This window comes from Pelophylax lessonae (assembly GCF_965119305.1).
Source record: "Pelophylax lessonae genome assembly, chromosome: 8".
In the NCBI taxonomy this organism is placed as follows: Eukaryota; Metazoa; Chordata; class Amphibia; order Anura; family Ranidae; genus Pelophylax; species Pelophylax lessonae.
The window spans coordinates 225,556,221-225,580,277 of record NC_138775.1 but is presented as its reverse complement, the minus strand read 5'-3'; the positions used below and the strand labels follow the sequence as shown (position 1 = coordinate 225,580,277).

Genomic DNA, 24,057 nt, shown 5'->3' with positions numbered 1-24,057 from the left:
TCAGTTTTTTTAGCAGAAAGTAAAAAATATTTTTTTTTTTTCAAAATTATCTGCTTTTTTTTGTATAGCGCAAAAAATAAAAAACACAGTGATGATCGAATACCACTAAAATAAAACTCTATTTGTGGGGAAAAAATGACATAAATTTTATTTGGGTACAGCGCTGCATGACAGTGCATATGTCAGTTAAAGTATTGCAGTGCCGTATCGCAAAAAAAATTGCCTGGTCATGAAGAGGGGTAAATCATCCGGAGGTCAAGTGGTTATAGAAGGTTTTCACAATTACAATAAGACTGCATTCACACTGGTATGACCTGGACCGCGACTTGTCAGGCTGACAAGTCGCGGTCCTCACGCTCCCATTGTGTAGTACAGGAGCCGTTCTAATAGGAGCGACACAAGTCGCTCCGACTTAGAAAAAGGTTCCTGTACTACTTCGGGACGACCTGGAGGCGACTTGCATTGACTTCTATTATGTGAAGTTTGTGCAAGTCGCGCTGAAGTCGCGCTGCACGCGACTTCACAGGTCGCCCCCTAAATCGGAGCGACCTAATCTGAACGGAGGCTAAAGCAGAAAAACATAGAAATACCCAAGAAACATAGACCTAACCATTCACGTACAAATTCAGAAATGGTACCATTAGGATACCCTCATAAGTCTAGGTCTTGAATATTCAACATACAGTAGGTACAACATAAACCCACCTTGGGCAAAAAGCATAGCCTAACAGACTTCAAGAGACTAGATAGTTTGTTAATTAATAGCCAATCATGAACCCCAATGCAGTGTGGAAGGGTATATGGCAGGGGTAGGGAACCTATGGCTTTCAAGCAAGATGTGGCTTTTTCGATGGCTGCATCTGGCTCGCAGACAAATCTTTAATAAAGGGAGGTGTGTCCATACGTGAGCCGCGCTGGACGTGTAGTCCCAGAGCTCCACCGCGTCTACCACTCAATCCAGTGCCATCCGCGTAGCTGTGCCCGGTGCCAAGGAGATTTCTGCACCCATCGACGGTACACTTTGTGGGCTACCCACTGCTACCCTCAATTCGTCTCTGGGTGACCGGATTGCTGCGCTACAGACCCCACGGCCTACTCGCGGTACCACCGCCGGCTCATGTGCTGTGCATCTGAAGGCCTTGGCAATCACCGCCCGATAAGGAGACCTGTCATCCGCACCCTGTGCCCCGACATACATGATATCATTCCCCTCTGACATCCGGGGACCTGCGGAAGCTGCCTCTCACATCCACTTCTGAGGCCTTCAGCGGCCGGCTGCCATTTTCTCAGGGCCTAGCAGGCCTGCAGGCGCTTCACCACTCCGGCCTCATTGCATACCTGCCTGCTCTGCTCTCTTCCCAACCAAACTCCAGGCACTTTCACACGGCTCCATCTACTCACTGTATAGCTGCGGCCCATGAATATGAATATTAAATAAAGGTTCCCGACCCCTGAAATATAGGGTATGGCTCTCATGGAATTACATTTGAAAATATGTGTTGTTCATGGCTCTCTCGGCCAAAAAGGTTCCCGACCCCTGGTATATGGGATGGACAATAAGAAAAATGCAAGCTTAAAAAGAAATAAAGGGAGAGAGGAGAGGACGGAGGAAAAATTGGGGGGGGGGGGGTAGGTGGGTAAGGGACAGGGTGGAGGGGATAGCCATCCTTTTAAATATACTTTGATAAAGTTAGACTGAAATTACAAGGAAAGAGCCCATCTACAAGTACCTATCAGGAGTATTTGAACATATATGTATGGCTAAATTATTAAGATTTGAGCAACCAATATGCATAGTGTCCCAAGTTTTAGGTTTTATTTTATAGTCTGCACTGGTGCAGAGTAGTTTCTGTTGGCTACACCTCCTGCTATTTTTCTCCTGTTTTAATAATGCATCCCCTTTACAGCATTAAACTTCATTCCAAATGCATTGTTCAATAAATGTAGATGCATAATGCAGCCTTTCTTTACCGCCAGTTATAGTAGACATCAAAGATGCCTCACCTGAAAGCTCAAAGGCTCAAAGCCAGACATTGTGGTGAACCATTGACTGCCCCCCTAGTAAATAATAGATGGCCTTATTGTAAAGAGTTGCTTAAAAGTTGCTGTGAACAACACAATTATTTTCTCCATAGAAATCCAAAACTAGTTTAGAGGCACTCATGGGACTTGCAGAGGAGGAAGATCAAAAACAGCAGTTTTATCAACGTTTTGATGAAGCTCAGTACATCTTTCTCAAGACATCTTTCTCATTTTTTTCTCCCAAAATATTTTTCTTACAGAGTATGCTTTTAGATATGGGTGACATATTCCAACATGGTATTATCTGCACTCCAAGTCACTGAAAACTGTTTAATGGGTGCTATTAATATTCAGCTGAGAGCTGTCCAGTGTGCTAGTGCTGAAAGAGCCTGCAGGTTCTTCTTGTGTGACGCCAGCCTCATTATGGTATATTGTAGACATTCTAGCCTGCCAGAATACACAACTCATGCCTTCCAGCAGTCAGGATTTTCTCTCCAGCACATATCCTTCTCAAAGGAAAATGTTTTAACTTGGATAGCAGTTAGGATTGTCGCTGGCTGAAAAATCTTGACTGTCTAGCTTTTATTTAAAAATATTACGCTGGCTATGAATGCCAATTAATAGTTGGACCTGACCCAACCACATCTGGATGTCATTTCGGTCAGCTTCTATATATGGCAATGGAAATATGGCCGGCATCAAATTGTGATAGAGCAACGTTTTGTAATGTGTCCAACCATTTTGTCTCCCAAGACCGCTGTCACAATGGCATGCATATCAGGTCTTGCAAATTAAACTTGAACTATAAAGTCAGTTTCACCAGTCAGGCATGAATGGTTTCACAAATTAAAGTGCTTCTAAAGCCAAAACATATTTTTCGTTTTAAAGTAAGGGAAAGTTGAAACCTCGGTTAGGCTGTTTTTACTGCCAATGGGTAGATTTTTCTTCACTTATATAGACATTTAAAAAAAACATACTGTATGTCAAAACATCAAGTAGATTGAGCTTGACTCAGGCCTCTAGAACCTCAAGTGTCTGTATTTATCCTTGGGATGCACCGCCTCCTAATGGCTAATAAGTGGCTAATAGGGAGGCTCAGTAGGTGAGAGATGGTATAGACAAGCTCAACTTTCACAGAAAGAATCACCATATGCATATAATGTCAGATACCTTTATCTCTGGATCTTATGATTGTCTTTGCTGATGACAAGTTCAACTGTCTGCTAAAAAACTCATCTTTGTTCTACATGGGGTTATGGTCTGTTTATCAAGATTGAAATAACACTAAATTCTGGTTTAGTGAAAAAGTCTATTGAAGTACCGTATATACTCGAATATAAATCGACCCGAATATAAGCCGAGGCCCCTAATTTTACCACAAAAAAGTGGGAAAACTTATTGACTCGAGTATAAGCCTAGGGTGGGAAATGCAGCAGCTACTGGACCCAACTGGACCACCACGAGACACAAAACAGGGGCATGGTACAGGAGATGGCGCAGGTCATAGTAAAAGCATGGCACAGGTTATGGTAAGGGCATGGCACAGGTCATGGCACAGGTGATGGTACAGGCATGGCACAGGTGATGGTACAGGCATGGCACAGGTCATGGTACAGGAGATGGTATAGGCATAGCACAGGTGATGGTATAGGCATGGCACAGTAGGTACAGGCATTACACAGTATGTACAGGCATGGCACAGTAGGTATAGGCATGGCACAGTATGTACAGGCATGGCACAGTAGGTATAGGAATGGCACAGTAGGTACAGGCATGGCACAGTAGGTATAGGCATGGCACAGTATGTACAGGCATGGCATAGGAGATGCAGTGCTGCAGGCATGGTACAGGAGAATGTCCTGTACCATGCCCGCAGCACTGCATGAGGAAGTGCAGGGGCTGCGGAGGAGTCTCACTTACCTTTCGGTGAGGCCCCTTCGATTTAAAAATCGCGTCGCCCGGCGCCAATACGTCACCGCGAATGTGCCGCTGATGCTCGGGAAAGCCCGTACATGCTTGTCTATTCCCGGGCATGTGGCACATGCGCGGTGACACGTTGGCGCCGGGCGGCGCCATTTTTAAAAAGACAGTGACTCGAGTATAAGCCGAGGCGGGCATTTTCAGCATGAAAAAACATGCTGAAAATCTCGGCTTATACTCGAGTATATATGGTATGTATTCTTAGTTAAGAAAATAACTTCTCAGCCATCTCCAAATCTTTAATTTCCTTTTTGTTTGCTGATTTAATTTGATATCCTTTTAGATGGTGGCTACATTCCTTCTCCATTGTCACACTGTATGTAGAAACATAGCCACCCTCTCTTTCTCGCTTTCGAAGTGGACTAGTGTCTATGGACTATGGGATGTGTAGTGTGCATAGAGGAGTGCAGTGCAAAAATTGTGAAAGAAGACAGACCTATCCTGGTGCTAGACTACCCCACTCAGTACAACACCATCCACAAGTTTGTAAAAAGCATCAATTTTATTATATCAAAAAGATAAAATACTATCCGACATATGATTGGTTCATATGTCACAAACAATAATACATAAAAAACATACATAATAGAATGACCCTTTCCTCAAAAACCCAGGCTTGACCTCTCATAGATACACACAAAGATCCGTGTGCTCATGTGTATGTCAGAGGGCAAGGTTATTCTGACGTGTTTCGCCTTTTAGGCTTCCTCAGGGGTATTGGGTGAAGAGGGTTCACAATATCAATTTACTACAAAAAAAGAAAAATAATAATAATAGATACATTTAGGTAATGTGTTCATATCAATAATCATTTGTATCCATTTTTGTAAAACCTTTCTCATATTAAATTCCTATCAATCATCAATATTTAGATCATGGAATATTACTTACATGTAGTTGTGATTTCAATAGAAGTAAAAGGAATAACAATTTTTGCATATATCTTATTGGGGTGATGGTACTTGGTTTGGACAAATTTTACTCTTCGCTTAGAGGAGTGCACCTTACAGCAACTGCTTGTTTCAAATTAATGGAAGTGAGGGGGAAAAGGGGGACGTTTGGGAGCTCATGGATGATGTTACAAAGAGGTAGAAAAACACAGTAAGAAAAAATTTAATGAAAAAGAGTGGGCCATCAAGTAGTGAATGTGTATGGATTATTTTTGGAGAATAAGGATATTGTTTAGTGTCATTTTAAGCTGCAGTATGTTCAGGCTAACATAGACATCAGTCATTTCTATCATAATGAAATGTTTTATTACTATATTTACTGTCCTTGCCAGTTTAGTATTATTGAGAAATTGTGAATGTGATCTTTTTAGTATTTTATAATTTAACAATATAGGCCTTTTATCATTGTTGAAATTGATACCTATCCTTGTTGCTTGTAGCAATGTTGCCAATGACAACCTACCAAATTGGGATTTACTGACATGACACCCAAAATGTATTGGCATGGCCAAGCTTTTACTGGCATTTTTAAAAAAGGTACAAAATTACAGTTTTAAATGCAAATTTCAGTATTTAGGATACATACAAGTATAATATGCAATTAGCAATGTGATTAAAGGTAGATTTTAAGGCAAAAAAAACATATTTCTTACTTTAGTTTTTATATTTTAAGTAAGTTGCTCAGGGACAGGAGAGCAAGAAATTAGAACGGGCGGCACACACACATAAAATTGACTCACAGATGATGATGGCACCTCACCAACATGACAGGTCCCCTCCTGAGTCAGTCATAGTGATAGTCTCTCTCTGCGCCAGGTGATCCCTTCAGTCCACTCCAGTCCAAACAGCACTGATAGTCCCGCTCCCGGCCTGCAGACTGTAATGTTCTGGTACCTTTGGGTACCCTAATTACTCTTTCATAAGTGTATGCGCCCCACCATTCTCTTTTGGTAAGGTGCGCATACACCTTTAAGACTGATGCTGTCATCACTGAGCGCCGGACTGGATGGCTATTTAGATCGCCGGCTCTCACTCACATGTGTTCGTTCAAACTGCTTTGTGCCTTGATGCTAACCTGTCTTAAAGCTCTCATGCTTGCAAGCATACCTCGCTGTTGGAACCACGCTGCGCTGATCCCTGTATCCCGCTACCGGATCATCCGCTCTTGCTGAACCTCTCCTCTGCTACATTGCTATTAGTGATAAGTACCCCACAGGGGAAACCTCTATAACCTTTATACTAAAGCTTACACTATCTAGCTATGCATACTAAGGACTATTACTACATCTGCATTATCTAAGATTGCTAGCTCTTGAGTCTACTACCACCTGTTCTTGCACTGGGTTGATCTCTCTTGTATGTCCACCTGCTACTCTGTCATCTACTACCATACATGATTGCTAAACCTATCTGCATCCCATCTGCTACTATCTTACTTTCAAGAACATTTCCTTTCAAGTGTCTGTCATCTACCATCTCTACCCAACCTGTCTCTTCAGCCTATCATCACTGTGTTACTATATACATAAGTCACTCTAGGAAACATCTTATTGAGTGTGTGTATTTACTTGCTGAATTGAGATCATCCACACATGATTAGTCATTGAGAGTTGGGATTGGTGTCTCAGCGTTTCTCTACATGACTACTGAAGTGGAATATTTCTGCAGCTGAAAATCCACATCATACGTAAAACGCAGGAGCGTTACAGATTGAACGAACCTCAAATGGATTCAGCAGAAATAACCACTCAGATGACACAATTAAAACAGCAAGTAACTGCGTTAATACACGCACTTGCTGAATTAAAAGAAGACAATCAGGCTCTGTCGCAGCAGGTAATTAGACTGACACAACTTACCACTGCTCAGTCCCCTGAACCCAAAATAAATCCTCCTTTGGTATTTACAGGCGATCGCAAAAAATTTCGCGAATTTAAAAACGCATGTGAGTTACTTTTCTTGCTAAAACCCCGTACCTACCTTACTGATCACATTAAGGTTTGTACTATTATTTCTTACCTAACAGGCGATCCTCGGGCCTGGGCAGACTCTCTTTTTGAGAAAAGCGATCAGCTTCTCACCTCCTATGCCTTGTTCCTAGCAGAACTCACTAGCCTATATGATGATCCCAATAGGCAGAGTACTGCCGATCTTCAATTAAGATCCTTGAAACAAGGTGGGAGACCTGTAGAAGACTTTGTCGCAGAATTCAAGAGATGGACCCTTGATTCAGAATGGAATGATGCATCTCTGAAAACCCAATTTAGGCTTGGCCTATCAGAGGCCGTTAAAGACGAGCTCGCCCGAGCGGATCTGCCAAAAACCCTGGATGCATTGATACAACTCAGTATCACCATAGATAGAAGACTACGAGAAAGAAAGGCTGAGAAAATGGGAATGCCATTATCCAGTTCTTCTCGGATTTCGGCCGTTGACCTAGTTCCTATGAAGGTAGGAACCATACGCCAACCTCTATCAATTATGGAAAGAGCCAGAAGACGATCTGGTAATCTCTGCTTGTACTGTGCATCCCCAGATCACAAGATAAACGTCTGTCCCCTAGTCTACAAAAAGAAGGGTGAGTGTTCACATGTCCTCCTAGGGGGATTGACAACTTCAATCACTAACCCTTATCTTTCTGTTTGCTTAACATTACAGTGGGACCAGAACAGGATTACTACTAAGGCCATGATTGACACAGGATCTTGTGGAAATTATATTGACATACGTTTTGCTGCTTTAAATAAAGTTCCTATTATTTCTAAACTTAAACCTGTCTCAGTGAGTCTTATTAACGGTGTTCCTTTATCCTCTGGTCCGATCACTGATCAGACACAGGCACTCCTAGTCACTACTAACGGGTCTCATATGGAGACCACTACCTTCGATCTAATACCTTCATCCCACTTTCCCATTGTTTTGGGACTTCCCTGGTTGCACACACATCAACCAACCATAGATTGGAAGGAACGGACCCTGACCTTCCTCTCTTGCTATTGCGAGGGTACGTGTAACCTCCCGTTTTTCGGGAAGATCCTGTCTGTGGTGACAGATGAGATTGCACCACTATGTTATCAGGATCTCTCTGAGGTTTTTCTTGAGAAAAATGCTCAAGCACTACCTCCCCATCGAGACTATGATTGTAGCATTGATCTACTCCCAAATAGCAAATTGCCGTTCGGTCATGTTTATCCTCTTTCACAGGATGAACTTTCCCATCTCAAAGACTATTTGGATGAGAATTTGGAAAAAGGTTTTATTAGACCTTCCACTTCTTCCACAGCAGCAGGACTCTTTTTTGTCCGCAATAAGGACTCAAGTCTCAGGCCTATCATTGACTATAGGCAATTGAATGCTATTACAATAAAAGATCGCTATTCTCTACCGCTTATCCCTGAGCTCATTGAGCAGATGCGTGGAGCTACCTATTTTTCAAAATTGGACCTGAAAGGAGCATACAATCTCATTCGAATCCGTGATGGACACGAGTGGAAGACTGCATTCAGAACCAGATACGGATTGTTCGAATATCTTGTAATGCCATTCGGGCTATGCAACGCCCCTGCAGTTTTTCAACGATTTATAAACGATATTTTCAGAGACTTACTAGATGTCTGTGTTGTGGTATATCTGGACGATATACTTATATATTCACGATCCCTGTCTGAACACATAAGACATGTAAGACTAGTATTATCGAGATTGCTTGCACACAACCTTTATGTGAAACTGAAAAAATGCTTGTTTCATAAAGAAGAGGTACTGTTTCTAGGCTACATCATATCCAAAACAGGAATCGAGATGGACATGAGTAAGATATCCTGCATTCAGGATTGGCCTACACCAACCACACGCAAGGCGCTACAGCGATTCCTTGGATTTTCGAATTTCTACAGGAAGTTCATTAGAAACTTCTCTGCCATTGTGAGACCCCTCACACAGCTCACTAGCATTAAAAAACCATTCAAATGGTCAGATGAAGCAAATAAAGCTTTTCACCTGTTAAAGACAAGGTTTACTTCTGCTCCCATACTACGCCATCCAGACCCATCCCTCCAATACATTCTTGGAAGTAGATGCGTCAAACATGGCAGTAGGAGCAATACTCTCCCAACGACCAACTCACACTTCACCACTTCATCCAGTCGCCTTTTTTTCTAAATCCCTAAGCAGTCCAGAGATAAATTACCCCGTGGGTGAAAAGGAACTGCTTGCTATAAAATTGGCTCTGGAGAATTGGCGACATCTACTCGAAGGCACCCAATTACCAATACTTATATACACGGACCATAAAAATCTCCAATATCTTCAGACTAACAAAACTCTCTCACACCGACAGGTACGATGGTCACTATTCTTTCTAAGGTTTAACTTCCTAGTGACCTACACACCTGCAGATAAGAACAAAAAGGCGGATGCACTATCACGACTAACTGAAGAAAACTACTTCGAAATCCCTTCCGTTCCTACAATACCTCACAAACGCATTATTGGAGTTGTTCGTTCCTTGAAGGAAGAGGTTTTGCATGGTATAAGTTTGGATTCACCCCCACCACAACTAAATACTGATGCAGAAGGCTTCCTCTACTACAATGACAAACTTTACATACCACCTACCATACGCACCAAGATCTTGGAATTATCGCATGATGTGCCTATGGCAGGACATATGGGTATGACAAAGACTCTTAATCTGATTACCAGGCAATTCTGGTGGCCTGACATGAAAACATCTATACAAAAATTCGTCTCTTCATGCAATGTCTGTGCCAGGTCCAAAATTGACACTACGAGACCATCCGGTCTACTATGCAGTCTACCAATACCCCAAACTCCATGGGAAGTTGTGTCCTTGGACTTTATAGTGGAATTGCCTCCTTCCAAAGGATTTAATACCATCTTAGTGTCAGTGGACCATCTGACAAAAATGGCACATTTCATTGCTATTCGCAGACTACCTTCGTCTAAACAAACGGCAGAACTCCTGATGAAACATGTCTTTAAGTTACATGGTATCCCAAAAACTCTTCTGTCTGACCGTGGATCACAATTTATTTCCAAGTTCTGGCAAGAACTATGTCACATACTACAGATCGAGCGGAAGCTCACTTCTCCTTACCATCCGCAGACCAACGGACAGACTGAAAGAGTCAACCAATGCATCGAGCAATATTTACGTTGTTACACTTCTTACCAACAGGATGATTGGGTGGATCTTCTCCCTCTGGCAGAATTTGCCTACAACAACGCAACCCACAGTACGACCAAGCAGAGTCCGTTCTACTTGAACTATGGGTTTCATCCCTCTATTCTTCCACCACGCATCCTTCCTTCAAATAACCCAGTAGCTTCAGACTATCTTACCCAAATAAAGGACTCTCTGGGTTTGCTTAATACTACCATTGCACACGCTCATAGTCAACAAAAGAAGTACTATGATCTTCGCAGAAGACCTTCTCCTCAGTACGCTATCGGGGACCTCGTTTGGCTCTCAACAAAAAATTTAAGACTGAAAATCCCTAGCAAAAAGCTTGGACCTCTGTTCTTGGGACCTTTCCCAATCAAGAAACTTATTGGAAAAGCTGCAGTACAGCTTACATTGCCAATAGACCTCAAAATACATCCCATTTTCCATGTGTCACTACTGAAGCCCCATGTTCCTGACCAAGGAATAAGGCCTACTATCCCACCTCCTCCTCCTGTACAAGTTGAAGGTGGAGAAGAATATGAGATAAAAGAGATTCTGGATTCTCGTATTCACAGAGGAAGACTTCAGTACTTGGTTCGATGGAAGAACTATGGGCCCCAAGACGACACCTGGCTAAACACCTCTGACATACATGACTCTAGATTAATTCGCAATTTTCATGCGAAGTACCCAGACAAACCAGCTCCAGAGGCCTTCAGGAGCCGGCCTTAAGGGGGGGTACTGTAATGTTCTGGTACCTTTGGGTACCCTAATTACTCTTTCATAAGTGTATGCGCCCCACCATTCTCTTTTGGTAAGGTGCGCATACACCTTTAAGACTGATGCTGTCATCACTGAGCGCCGGACTGGATGGCTATTTAGATCGCCGGCTCTCACTCACATGTGTTCGTTCAAACTGCTTTGTGCCTTGATGCTAACCTGTCTTGAAGCTCTCATGCTTGCAAGCATACCTCGCTGTCGGAACCATGCTGCGCTGATCCCTGTATCCCGCTACCGGATCATCCGCTCTTGCCGAACCTCTCCTCTGCTACATTGCTATTAGTGATAAGTACCCCACAGGGGAAACCTCTATAACCTTTATACTAAAGCTTACACTATCTAGCTCTGCATACTAAGGACTATTACTACATCTGCATTATCTAAGATTGCTAGTTTTTGAGTCTACTACCACCTGTTCTTGCACTGGGTTGATCTCTCTTGTATGTCCACCTGCTACTCTGTCATCTACTACCATACATGATTGCTAAACCTATCTGCATCCCATCTGCTACTATCTTACTTTCAAGAACATTTCCTTTCAAGTGTCTGTCATCTACCATCTCTACCCAACCTGTCTCTTCAGCCTATCATCACTGTGTTACTATATACATAAGTCACTCTAGGAAACATCTTATTGAGTGTGTGTATTTACTTGCTGAATTGAGATCATCCACACATGATGAGTCATTGAGAGTTGGAATTGGTGTCTCAGCGTTTCTCTACATGACTACTGAAGTGGAATATTTCTGCAGCTGAAAATCCACATCATACGTAAAACGCAGGAGCGTTACACAGACCCGCACATGAGACTCCGGCTGCTCCGCTCAGCTCCCTTGCACGATGACATCATTCGACACCCTCAGGCATGGCCTCAAACAGACCCGCCTCCCGCCAGTCTTGACCAAGCATCACAGCCATATATTTTACTGGTCACTGGCATTTACTGGCAGGAGAAAAGTGCCTGTTTTTTACCGGCTGCCAGCAAAAATACTGATGGTTGGCAACACTGGTTTGTAGAAACCGAGCTATTTTACACTTCCTACTCCCTTATTCTATAAATTGCTACCAACTATATTTGTTAGTTTATGTTTTGTTTGAAATATATATATATATATATATATATATAAAACTTTGATTAAACAATTTAATCAAAAAAAGACCAGTTTCCTTTCACAAACTTGACTAGAAAGATCCAGAGGCTGACCACAGCTATGTTCTAGTAATGTTTTGTTTTCATCAGTCACATACTGATATATCAAGCCCATTTTCTTCTTCAGCTCCTAATGCATTTCACTGAGCTACATTACCTAATACCGGTAGAATCCATACCCATAGAACAGCTTATATTTAAAAATAACTTGGCATCTTTACATAATCTCTGTCAAGGGCTAACTCCTAAAAAGTGTAATATTTAGCGCTACATATTTAAAAGATGTAAATATGTAGCGCTAAAACATAATATTAAAAAGTCCATAAATAGTCCATATAAAAGTTTCCAGAGATCCCAGTGAGAGAAATGCACAGCAACCAATACTGAGTAAATCAGTGAAGTAGATCCGCCACCAAGTAAAGTGCCAAAACACGCTTACCAGATGGATGTAATAGACAGGCATTCAAGCTATAATTTGGCAGAGCTGCAGACCACTGTCACAGGGTCTTCATCCCAATCCACTTCTCAGAGGGAAATCTCATGTATATATACCAAACATCACATCAGATCAGGAACCGCTCATAGAAAGAAGATATAACTCCTCATAGTGTAGTATGTAATCAATGAACATTTATTCAGGTAAATAAGAATACAACTCACAATGAACAGGGGGTATCGGAGCAAATGACCTCTTCAGGGGCGCCCCAGAAGACGTCATTTGCGTATGACGAAACGCGTTGGGCCGCTCCCGATTGGATGCCTGGACGCTCATGCGCAGTAGAGGACAACCGCGGCCATCTTGTCAGTTAGATCCGGAACCACGCAGGTCGGCGTATACATGATCCGATACCCCCTGTTCATTGTGAGTTGTATTCTTATTTACCTGAATAAATGTACATTGATTACATACTACACTATGAGGAGTTATATCTTCTTTCTATGAGCGGTTCCTGATCTGATGTGACGTTTGGTATATATACATGAGATTTCCCTCTGAGAAGTGGATTGGGATGAAGACCCTGTGACAGTGGTCTGCAACTTTGACAAATTATAGCTTGAATGCCTGTCTATTACATTCATCTGGTAAGCGTGTTTTGGCACTTTACTTGGTGGCGGATCTACGTCACTGGTTTACTCAGTATTGGTTGCTGTGCATTTCTCTCACTGGGATCTCTGGAAACTTTTATATGGACTATTTATGGACTTTTTAATATTATGTTTTAGTGCTACATATTTACATTTTTTATTTTACCCACATATTGTCAGTATATGATTAGTGTAGCTGCTGTTTTATGTGTTTTAATACTTTTATGTAATTAATAATACTTAGCGCAATTATTTATCTACCACTCAGAAAATTTGTCTTAGATTTTGTTTTGATAATGATCTATTTACTGTTCACAGAGAGAGCGCGAGATTACCTGCACAAGACTGGAAAGTTTATTGTAATTGGAGGAATTATCTCTCCTGTGCACGACTCCTATGGCAAGCAGGTACAGTCTGATTTTTTTCTGCATGTTAAAAAAATATATGACTATTGTCATCAGGAATTTTTGGGATTTTGATAGTATGATATATATAAACATATATATATGTTTTACCCAGTAATTTAGCATTCTTAATTTAATGATTGAAGTGCAATTAAGCCCTCAGTTTTTTAAGCACTTTCAGCTACTGATTTATTCATTTACTGAGTATCATTTCATCCTTGCCTATGCTTCAGTCTAAGCTGGTGTCAAAACCGCTGCCCTAGGATTCCTGTTTTAAGGTGGCTCATTCCTCTTGCAGCATCCTATGAAACCACCCCCTGCATGCAGGGCCTAGAGTTGTGTCTTCCTACACTGTGTGCATCAGTAGATAACACACAGCCCAGTAGCCTAGACCAGTGGTTCCCAAAGTGGGGGTCGCGGAGTGGGGAGCGGGGGGTCGCGAGATGATTTACAGAAACTTTTTTTTATTATTTTTAATGCGAGTTAATGCGAGACACGGCAGGCAAAAACATTGTTTTTTTTTTTACTGGTCAATTTTGAGATTTTTGGATATTTGTCTTCAATAACATGTCTTCTTTCAGACTGTGGTGAAAAAAAAAGCCTGAAATACACATTTAGGTCTTTATTTTATTACAATTTGTCTGTTTGCGTCTGTAGATTTCGCGTAAATAGGAAATAGAAACCCTTTATTATAAAAAAAATAGGTGGCTCTTAACGTTTTTCTGGCATAGCGGTGCACGGCAAATATTTAATGCATTCAATGAAAATATTCAATGGTATTCAGTGCAAAACAAAAATGAAAAATACAATTAGCCAATAAAATAAACAAATTATTGTGGCATTAATTAGCCCATAAACAATATTTATTGTAAAGCCTAAACTAATTTGTTTAAAGAAAGAGGCCGCTCACTCTAACGTTAACCAGATAAATGTTAGCTTTTATGAAGCGCATATCCAAGTGTTTGTGCGGAGTGGAGCGCGCACTATATGACATGGATAGAGGCGCCGCTGCCATCACTCGCATTTTCCTATCAACAGTGGAAACAACAGAAACAGAAAATACTTCATTTCTGGTCGGCAGCTTGTTCGTATTCTGTCTGTAAGCATTTCACAGTTATGGATGTATTTGTTTTTGTCCATAATTTGTTAATAAAATAGCCTGGCTTAGAGATTGTGTTCCTTTTTGTTTTAGCTCTGTCAGTATGTAACCAAATCGCAAATCTTACATACGAGGGGGAGGGGGAGGGGGAGGGGTCGGGGTCGCGGGTCGTCAGCAATCTAATATTGGGGGTCGCGGTCTGAAAAGTTTGGGAACCCCTGGCCTAGACTGGCAAAGCACTCCTCTGCTCCTCCCTCCTCTTCCCCCTCACTGCACTGTCCACTCCTACCTCTTTCCTGTGAAGACCGGAAATTTAGGGAAGCAGCACTGAAATATCAGGAGCCAGCAGCAATAAAATTGGAAACTGCAAGTGCTGGACGAGGACATTTAACACATGGGGAATGTTTGTTTTATTTTGCTCAATGTTTTAAAAAAAAAAAAAACATTGAGGGTTTAATACTACTTTATTGTTTTATATAACAGACTGTCATTACATTGAGGCCAACTAACTTTTGATAAATATATTTGTTTATTATCTATGTATGCCTAATGATTAATAAACAGCAACAACACACCATTGCCTTGGTTTTTAGAATTTTATAAATAACTATATAAATAACATAGTAAGGGTGATGAATGTGGTGTCAAACCCCTGCCCTTCTCACCAACTTGTGACAAAGGACTGGTCGACCTCACAGCACGCTGTCACTGATTATGCAACAATGACACTCTCAGGCTCACCCTGCACAAAGATTTTCCAGCTTGCGGTACCACAATCTAAGTGTCAACAGACTGAGAGCGATTGTCACTGGGTTAAGGTACCTAAGCAATTAGCCCTTACTGGCTTTTACTGAAAGAGTTGGAAACTTTCACAAGATTAGCAGTACAATTATGATTTTAAAATTAACATCTGTACACACACTGTCACCACAGACAGGTTCAGTATATTCAGTATATTCAGATAATTTCAAAATATTGTTTAACCACCTCCAACCCGGCCACTGTACATATACGGCCGGGTGGGAGTCTCGTCCTTCTGATCGGACGTTCCCGAACGTCCTGCAGAAGGAGCGAGATTGCGCCGCCGCGGGCATGCACAGCGGCACAATCTCGATGTGCCTGTGTCCCTCGGACACAGAGCAACAAGTTTTGGCAGGAGGGCCCTGTGATTGGCCCTCCTGATTACATGACGGCTGTGTCCAATCACAGCCGTCATGTAATGTAAATACAGCCGTTGTAACGGCTTTGATCTCTTCTTCTCCTCACACAGATCCTGTCAGTGAGGAGAAGAAGACGATCTGTACTGCAGCCAGGGGATCAGTGAGTTTTACTAATTACTCACTGATCACAGGGGGGGTCTGTGCTGGTAATCAGAACATTGATTACCAGTGCAGCCTGGGGGGGGGGGGGGGAGTGCCACTAGAGCCACCAGGGATGCCCACCCATGACCACCAGGGATGCCCACCATGGCCACCAGGGATGGCAATCTATCAGTGCTGCCCACCAGTGCCCATTATTGCCATCTATCAGTGCCACCCACCAGTGCCCATTATTGCCCACCAGTGCTGCCTATCAGTGCCCATCAATGCCGCCCATCAGTGCCACCTATCAGTGCCGCCGATCAGTGCTGCCGATCAGTGCCCATCAGTGCCACCGACCAGTGCCCATCAGTGCTGCCTATCAGTGCCCATCAGCGCTGCCTATCAGTGCCCACCAATGCTGCATATCAGTGCTACCTATCAGTGCCACATATCAGTGCTGCATATCAGTGCCACCCCATCAATGCCACCCCATCAGTGCCACCCCATCAGTGCCTCCTCATCAGTGCCTGTCAGTGCGGCCTCATCAGTGCAGGAAAAATCATATCTATTTACAAAATTTTATAACATAAAACAAAAAAACTTTTTTTTTTTTTTTCAAACTTTTCGGTCTTTTTTTATTTGTGCACCAAAAAAGAAAAAAACTTGCGGTGATCAAATACCACCAAAAGAAAGCTCTATTTGTGGGGAAAAAATTACACAGATTTGGTTTAGGTACAGTGTTGCATGACCGCGCAATTGTCATTCAAAATGCAACAGCGATAAAAGCTGAAAATTGGCCTGGGAAGGAAGGGGGTTTAAGTGCCCAGTATTGAGGTAGTTAATGATTAAAAGGTAAAAAAAAGGTGCAAATAAAATATTTACAGAAAAAGAGTGTTACAAAGAAACAGACAATAATGCAACAGAGAAATAAAAAGGAGTTGAAAATGAAGAATACTTGCAAAACCTGGGTTCAGATTACTTCAGTCAATGAGCAAGGTGATATATTGGCTGTAATAACTTAACAGATGTTCCTTGGTTTGATGGTACATGAGAGCTCACAAAATGTGGTTGCATTCCACTTTTCTTAACATCAAGGGGGCTGTTGACAGAGACCATTTGGCCAATCCTCCGGTATAAGAGGGTGGTTGATAAGATATCACCACGTTTATGACCAAGTCCCAGATACAGTTTTCTATAGGTATTAATATCTCTGAATACCTACAGGACACATTCTGCTAACGTGCATATTATTGTTCAGCATGAAATTTGCTTTGGAATTAATATAAATATGACAGGTTTCATATTTCTACTTTACCTAGGAGGCTAATAGGTTTCATTGGTTTCCTATATGTTCTGACATAGGGGTGTTTGGATTTGAAACATTACAAATTACTGAGGAAAGTATGTCCTTATTATGGCTGTACTGTTATTATTTCATTGTTGTGACATATACTGAAGGTTTAGAGTCTTTGCTAATAACCAGTTAATCAGGAAAGTGTATTGGCCATTCCCCCCCAGCTGAGTTATTTACGACAGGGTATCTGTTATAACTCGTACTCATAACAAGTACCCAGGCCTGTTGAGTTACATAGTTACATAGTTAGTGAGGTTGAGAAAAGACACCAGTCTATCCAGTTCAACCTATGATGAGTGTGTGTATAATTGTTTGTGTCAATTGTACATTGTATACCCCTGTATGTTGTGGTCTCTAAGGTGCCCATCTAATAGTTTTTTTAAACTGATGCTCCTTGCTGATACCACTGCTTAAGGAAAAGAATTCCACATCCTTACCGCTCTGATGGTATAGAATACTTTACGCAGTTTAAGGTTAAACTGCTTCTCTTCTAGTTTTACTGAATGGTCTTGAGTCCTTTTATATTCCCTTACACTGAAAAGTTTGTTCCCTATGCTAGGGTCACCAGTACGGTATTTGTACATTGATATCATATCCCCTCTCAATCGTCTCTTCTCCAGAGAGAATATGTTCAGTGCTTGTAGCCTTTCCTCATAGCTGAAGTCCTCCATTCCCTTTATTAACTTTGTTGCCCTTCTCTGGACTTTCAGTCTGACATTTTTATTAGAGTTTCCAGACGGAAATGTGGATTTGGCTAATAGGCATGAGAGGGTCTGCCTCTGTCCTGATCTGATAAGGAGATTCTGGCATGCAACTAAGAGGTTGTGAATTGTATAAATTGAAGGAGAAGGGAGGGGGGAAGGTCACAGCAGCTGTGTCTTCTTATGACAAAATGGCATAAGAGACTTGTGACTGAACAAAATGACTGCAACACACATGGCTTTTCGTGTGCCCAGTATGCATGACCACTACAGTAAGCACATAACTAGTGCTACACCCTCTTTAATTAGCTTTGAGAATGCCAAATGTGAACAATTTCCCTGTCCACACAAGACAAAGCAACAGGGTCACCTACACTTCCCCCTCCCTGGCTACTCACCTTACTTTTGCTTCCCGACCCTCCATTCATGTGCTGAAAGTATAGTGGTGCCTGTTAATTGGCTGGATGCTTTTACATGGGGGGGGGGGGGGGGGGGGCATCAGTACTCAGCCTTGTATAAAGTTGTTCTGGAACTTACACAGGAATGTCTTCTTTAATTTTTGATGGCTGAATGGAGCAGGAAAGGAAGGAAGGAATTGGAAAGGGGATATCAAAGCACCTCTTTTGCATTGCCCTGCATAGGCAAAATACATGGTCATTTTTGTCATAGAAATGTATGCTTCATAGATGGTGGGCCAACCTATTGCCTCTTGGTTTTCCTGGTGTGCTTAATTTCATTTGTGCCACCTTCTCTACCCCTGGGCAGGCCTAACGTTGAATACTGCATAGGAGGGTTCTTGTGATAGCTCCATTGAATCTTGTCCCGGCCCTATTGCTCGTATTACATACACACTGGTCAACCCCAGGTGCTGTTTTGATTACTTTATTTGTTGCGTTCTATGAAACTTTGGGTTTCTGTATTGCCTATTCCCTAGGTGTTTGATTGCTGGGAGTCATACCTTTACTCGTCTCTCTAGTGGAATGTAATATTATATTGGCACCCTAACTTTGTTACTATTTTCTTGGTTGTGGATGGGCCTATTTGATAGTGGTGTGGAAGATCTGGTCTTATGATACCTACCACTTTTCTCCCTGATGTCTGTTAACTGTTCTCTTTTGTATGCAAACCTTTTTAAAATACATTTAAGGTTCAGTAATGAGAATTGATCACTTGTTTCCCCATTGTCAACAGATTAGCTGCTGCAGCAGGGAGAACAGACAGACATGCAGGAGCTTGGAGTGATGTAAAAGCTGTTCTAGTTTATTACTCAAAAAGTTTATACATACCTCCCAACTGTCCCAGGTTTTACAGGTCAGGGCTGGAGTCCCGGAGCCAGTACCGAAACAAGTTCTGGCACTGGGCTTTAATCAGTAGTGTACACTCAATGGGTGCAATGTATGCTATCACACACTGCACCCAGTGAGGATTATTGTCAACTGTTCTGCCTCTAATTTCTCCCCAATCATCTCCCCTCTACAGCCATTGGTTGCTAGGAGTGCATCCCAGCAACCAATGATGGGCTTTGAAGCTCTGCCCTCTTTCCTGTCTGCAGCGCTACTTTGCCCCCTGACCCTGGCTCCTGCTTCCTGGCTCCCAGCGGCTCCTGCCAGGTAGAGTAATCTCATTGGGGGGGGGGGGCATTTTCTTGCCTGCTGCTGTACTGTGGCCAGATCTAGGGGGTTGCTGGTGTGGGGGCTGCACCCCCTCCAGATTTACAGTAAGTTGTGGCAACCTCTCCCCTGAAAGCATCCCACTCCACACCTGCCGGTGTGCCTGGCTATCTTCCATCCCTGCACTGTGCATGCACAGCCTAAGCACAGGCAGCAAGATCTCCTTCTTGGCTCTTCCCCCACAGCTGAAATCCAATTCTCTCTCACATAGCTACGTGCTCTGCACTGTGTGTAGCTGCTGATTACAGTCACACTGCCATTCTGACCAGAGAATTCCACATGCCAAAATTCCAACATAATCGCCAGCTACACCCAGTGCAGACCGTAGCTGTGTGAGAGAGAATCAGATTTCATCTCTGCGTTATGTGGGGAGGAGCCAAGAAAGAGATCTTGCTGCCTGTGCTCAGGCTGTGTATGTACAGTGCAGAAATGGGAGCTACGCTGAGTGCCCTGCCAGCAGCCACCCCTGTCCACTATCCTGCCAGTGGTGACCCATTTTCTCTCTCCTGCCAGCAGTGACCCCTGTCCTCTTTTCTGCCAGCGGTGACCCCTGCCATGTCTCCTGCCAGCATTGACCTCTGTGCTCTGCCCTGTCAATGGTGACCCCTGACCCCTAACCTTCCAGTTGTGACCCTGTCCTCTCTTCTTCCAGTGATGACCCCTGCCATCTTCCCTGCCAGCAGTGATCCCTGCCCTCTCTCCTGCCAGCCTTGACCCCTGTACTCTGCCCTGCCAGCGGTGACCCCTGTCTTCTATCCTTCCAGCGGTGACCCCTGTCCTCTCTCCTTCCAGTGGTAACCCCTGTCCTCCCTTCTTTCAGCGGTAACCTCTGTCTTCTATCCTCTCAGCAGTGACCCCTGTATTCTATCCTTCAAGCAGTGACCCCTGTCCTCTCTCCTCTTTCCTTCCAGTGGTGACCCCGTCTTCTATCCTTCCAGCGGTGACCCCTGTCCTTCCTTCTTCCAGAGAGGATCCCTGTCCTCTTTCCTTCCAGCTGTGACCCCTTTATTCTCCTGCCAGGATTGACCCCTGTGCTCTGCTCTGCCAGCGGTGACCCCTGTCTTCTATCCTTCCAGTGGTGACCCCTGTCCTCTCTCCTTCCAACGGTAACTCCTGCCCTCTTTCTTGCCAGCAGTGACCCCTGCCCTCTCTCCTGTCAGCAGGGACCCCTGTGCTCTGCCCTGCCTGTGGGGATCCCTTTCTTCTATCCTTCCAGCAGTGACCTCTGTCCTCTCTCCTGCCAGTGGTGACCCCTGACCTCCCCCCTGCCAGTGGTGACCCCTGTCCTCCCCGCTGCCAGGGGTGACCCCTGTCCTCTCTCCAGCCAGCAGTGACCCCTGTCCTCTCTCCTGCAAGCGGTGACCCCTCTCCTCTCTCCTTCCAGTGGTGACCCCTGTCTTCAATACTTCCAGTGGTGACTCCTGTCCTCTCTCCTTCCAGTGGTAACTCCTATCCTCTTTCTCGCCAGCAATGACCACTGTCCTCTTCCCTGCCAGAGGTGGCCCTGCCCCTAAGCCCCTCTTACTGTTAATAGTTTGACCACGCCAAATGTTTTGCCTTGCTACACTTATACGCTGCAGGTCACTCACCTCCTTTGGTGTCCCTTATTGTCAAGTTCAAAAGTTGAGAGGTATGGTTTATATACATATGAAGATGACACAAATTGGCTGTACGCACAGACCTTTTGGTCGGCATGTGACCTAATGGCCTAATTGTAGGAACTGGCTTATAATTAATAATAGTGGTGTATATATATCAACTTTATATGTATTTATGGAACATTTATAGCTTAGCCCCTGCACTTTATCTAACTATTTTATTTATCCATGTGTGTATCTTACACATCACTTATAGTATAGTCACTATATATATTTTTCTACACTGAGGTTCCTTTACCCATTTCCTATGTTTGAGGGTTACTTTGAGGCTAACCCTGCATTCACAATTTCTTTGTGTTTAAAGCACTTATATCTGTCAATCACATTTTTTGCATGTGCTCGATTCAGAGTATTCAGCATACAGCCCCCCTCAGTCAGCTCTCTTTCTAGCTCTAGAGTCTCAGCATCTCAGGCCCTCAGGTCACACACCTGAGGCCTCATGACAGCAAACCTAGCAACATTGCCTGGAAGGGCAGCGTATCCCCTAGGGTAGACTAATTATCTTCAGGAAAAGACCCAGAGTCCAGTGTGCTTACAGAATATATATATATATATATATATATATATATATACAGTCTCCCAGCATGCCTTTAGAGCCTGCCTCTCTGGAGTTGGCCAGGGCTGTATCAATATTCCTGTTTTCATCTGCATAGCTCAACACCTATCATCCAGAAACTTCTCAAGCTCTCTGCAGAGGGAGCGATGAGACTGCCAGCAGCTGAGCATACTGAGCAGACCTTACTAGCAGAATGCAGCTGCACTGAATACAGTGAGCAAAATATGCTTTTACCTAACAAACAATCACAGCCACACTGCCTACAAGGTGGCAACTAAATTTACCTTGAGACACACACTAGTTCTATCTATCTAATCCTAGCACCTACTTAGAATGTTATCAGAGGAATATGAAAAAAATAAATTCTAAATGCTGCAACTCAAATATCCTGAATACTAGGCCAATAAATAATGTGAATCAATTGGTACACTGTTCCTTTACATCTCAAAAGCAAATGCGTAATCCATAAATAAGTGTAAATGTAAGACAAATTATACATACACCCACATTGAAAATATGCATATAAAAGTGCAAAACCAACAAATTCTAAATAAAAAAATGTGACAACACCTGTGAATGAATTAAAACTTATGAGTCATGTATGAAAAGTACAAGTGCAAATAATCAAATTTTTTATAATGCACAATATCATGTAAACTAAATATTAGAGTCCATCAAAAAACATGTCTGTTGAAATAAACAGTGACAAAGTGCTTAGTGCCTATGGAAAATTCCATTCCAAAGTGCTTCTGTGCTCAAAGTGCTTTGTATATTGAAAGGAAGGCCTCTAAGGCTTCCTGTACACTACAGTTCCTAAACTGGAGTTTAGGAGTTCTTGGTGTTTTTTTTGCGCCAAAGCTCCTAAACTCAACTCCATAAAAACCTATGCATCAATGTACACATAGGTTTTTAGGATCGTTTAGGAGCTGCTGCAGTTAGGGAAGGTTCAGCCTCCCTCTACTAAAGGCTGAAGAATAAAGTTCAGGATAGGAACATTTTGACTGCCAGCCTGCAAATCACTGTAAACTTGCGATGCGATTTTGCCGTGTTTTGCGTTTTTCCTGTGGCCGGTGGTCATATTAGGCTATGTGTACATGAAGCCTTACCGGATGAAGTAGATCATAAATAACAGAGATTTAAACATGCACAAACTTCATCTCCCCAGTGGGCTATTTCTATGGCAAGTGTAGCACCCTCCTAGGTAGGTGCTAGGAAAAAGCATCTATTGCTCCTGCTGCTTTTCAGGGGAGCCTGATCTATTAGTTTGCCTGTCACATGTTTCCAGGTGTAATTCAATGGGTCTGAGGAAGTGTCCCCGCTGCATCCAATGAGGGGGCTTGTTGGACAGTGGAGGAAACCCAGCTAGTGACACATCAGGTTTTATGACAGAGTCCCAGTGGGAGGGCATTCCTGCAATGCATCCTGGGATTGATCATAAATACTGAGGGGACATGTGATAGGGCATATTTGGGGGAAGCAGAGTCCCAGGAGGAGGCAGACAACTGGTCTCTCCTCCTGCTGTGTATGAGGAAGGTGGTCTTAGGCAGTCGGCCTAGTGAACCAGTTGTGGAGCTGAGCTGCAGAGGATCCAGTGAAGCTGACGATGGAGTTGCTGGCAGAGTCTCTCAGGAAAAACAGTGTCCGTGAGTACTCAGGGATTTGCCAAAGGGTCTGCCCAGGAAGGGGGACCACTCCAGTGAAGTCAGGGGATCAAGGAGCTAGCTCACACAGAGAGTATTACAGAAAAGGGGGTGCCGTATAGATAACCCTAAAGAATAGAGACAAGGGGGTGCCAGGAAGGGCCCTAAAGAGTGTTCTGCAGAACAGTTAAGTTTATCTCAATAGTTCATTAACTACTTCTTCACCGCTACTGACAAGGTGAAGCAGAGGCCTAGCCGCATTTAGCAAAATTCAGTTGTCCCAGCAAATTGTGCATAATTTATTCAAGTTGGAGTATCCCACTCATTCCCTTCTCCTATCCAGGTTCTCAATAAAACCACAAAACCAAAACCCCTAGACTGTTTCTTGACTGAGCCAAGCACTTTAAAGTCGCTAAACTATTGTGCTGTTGCTATTGGTAACCCAGGGGAACCTGTCACCAGCAGCTCCCAAGGAAGTAGTGCTACACAAGGGATTGGAAAAAACCACCTCTAGAATT

The 24,057-nt window shown here is 43.1% G+C and overlaps 1 protein-coding gene across 1 annotated transcript in view; it reads left to right on the top strand.

The window, feature by feature from the left end:
* Positions 1-24,057, top strand: part of NMNAT2 (nicotinamide nucleotide adenylyltransferase 2) — a 116,290-nt gene that overhangs the window by 48,587 nt on the left and 43,646 nt on the right. Inside the window, exon 2 of the mRNA XM_082264748.1 lies at positions 13,475-13,563. Coding sequence (XP_082120874.1) covers positions 13,475-13,563 — 89 coding nt within the window. The remainder of the gene's footprint in view (positions 1-13,474; positions 13,564-24,057) is intronic.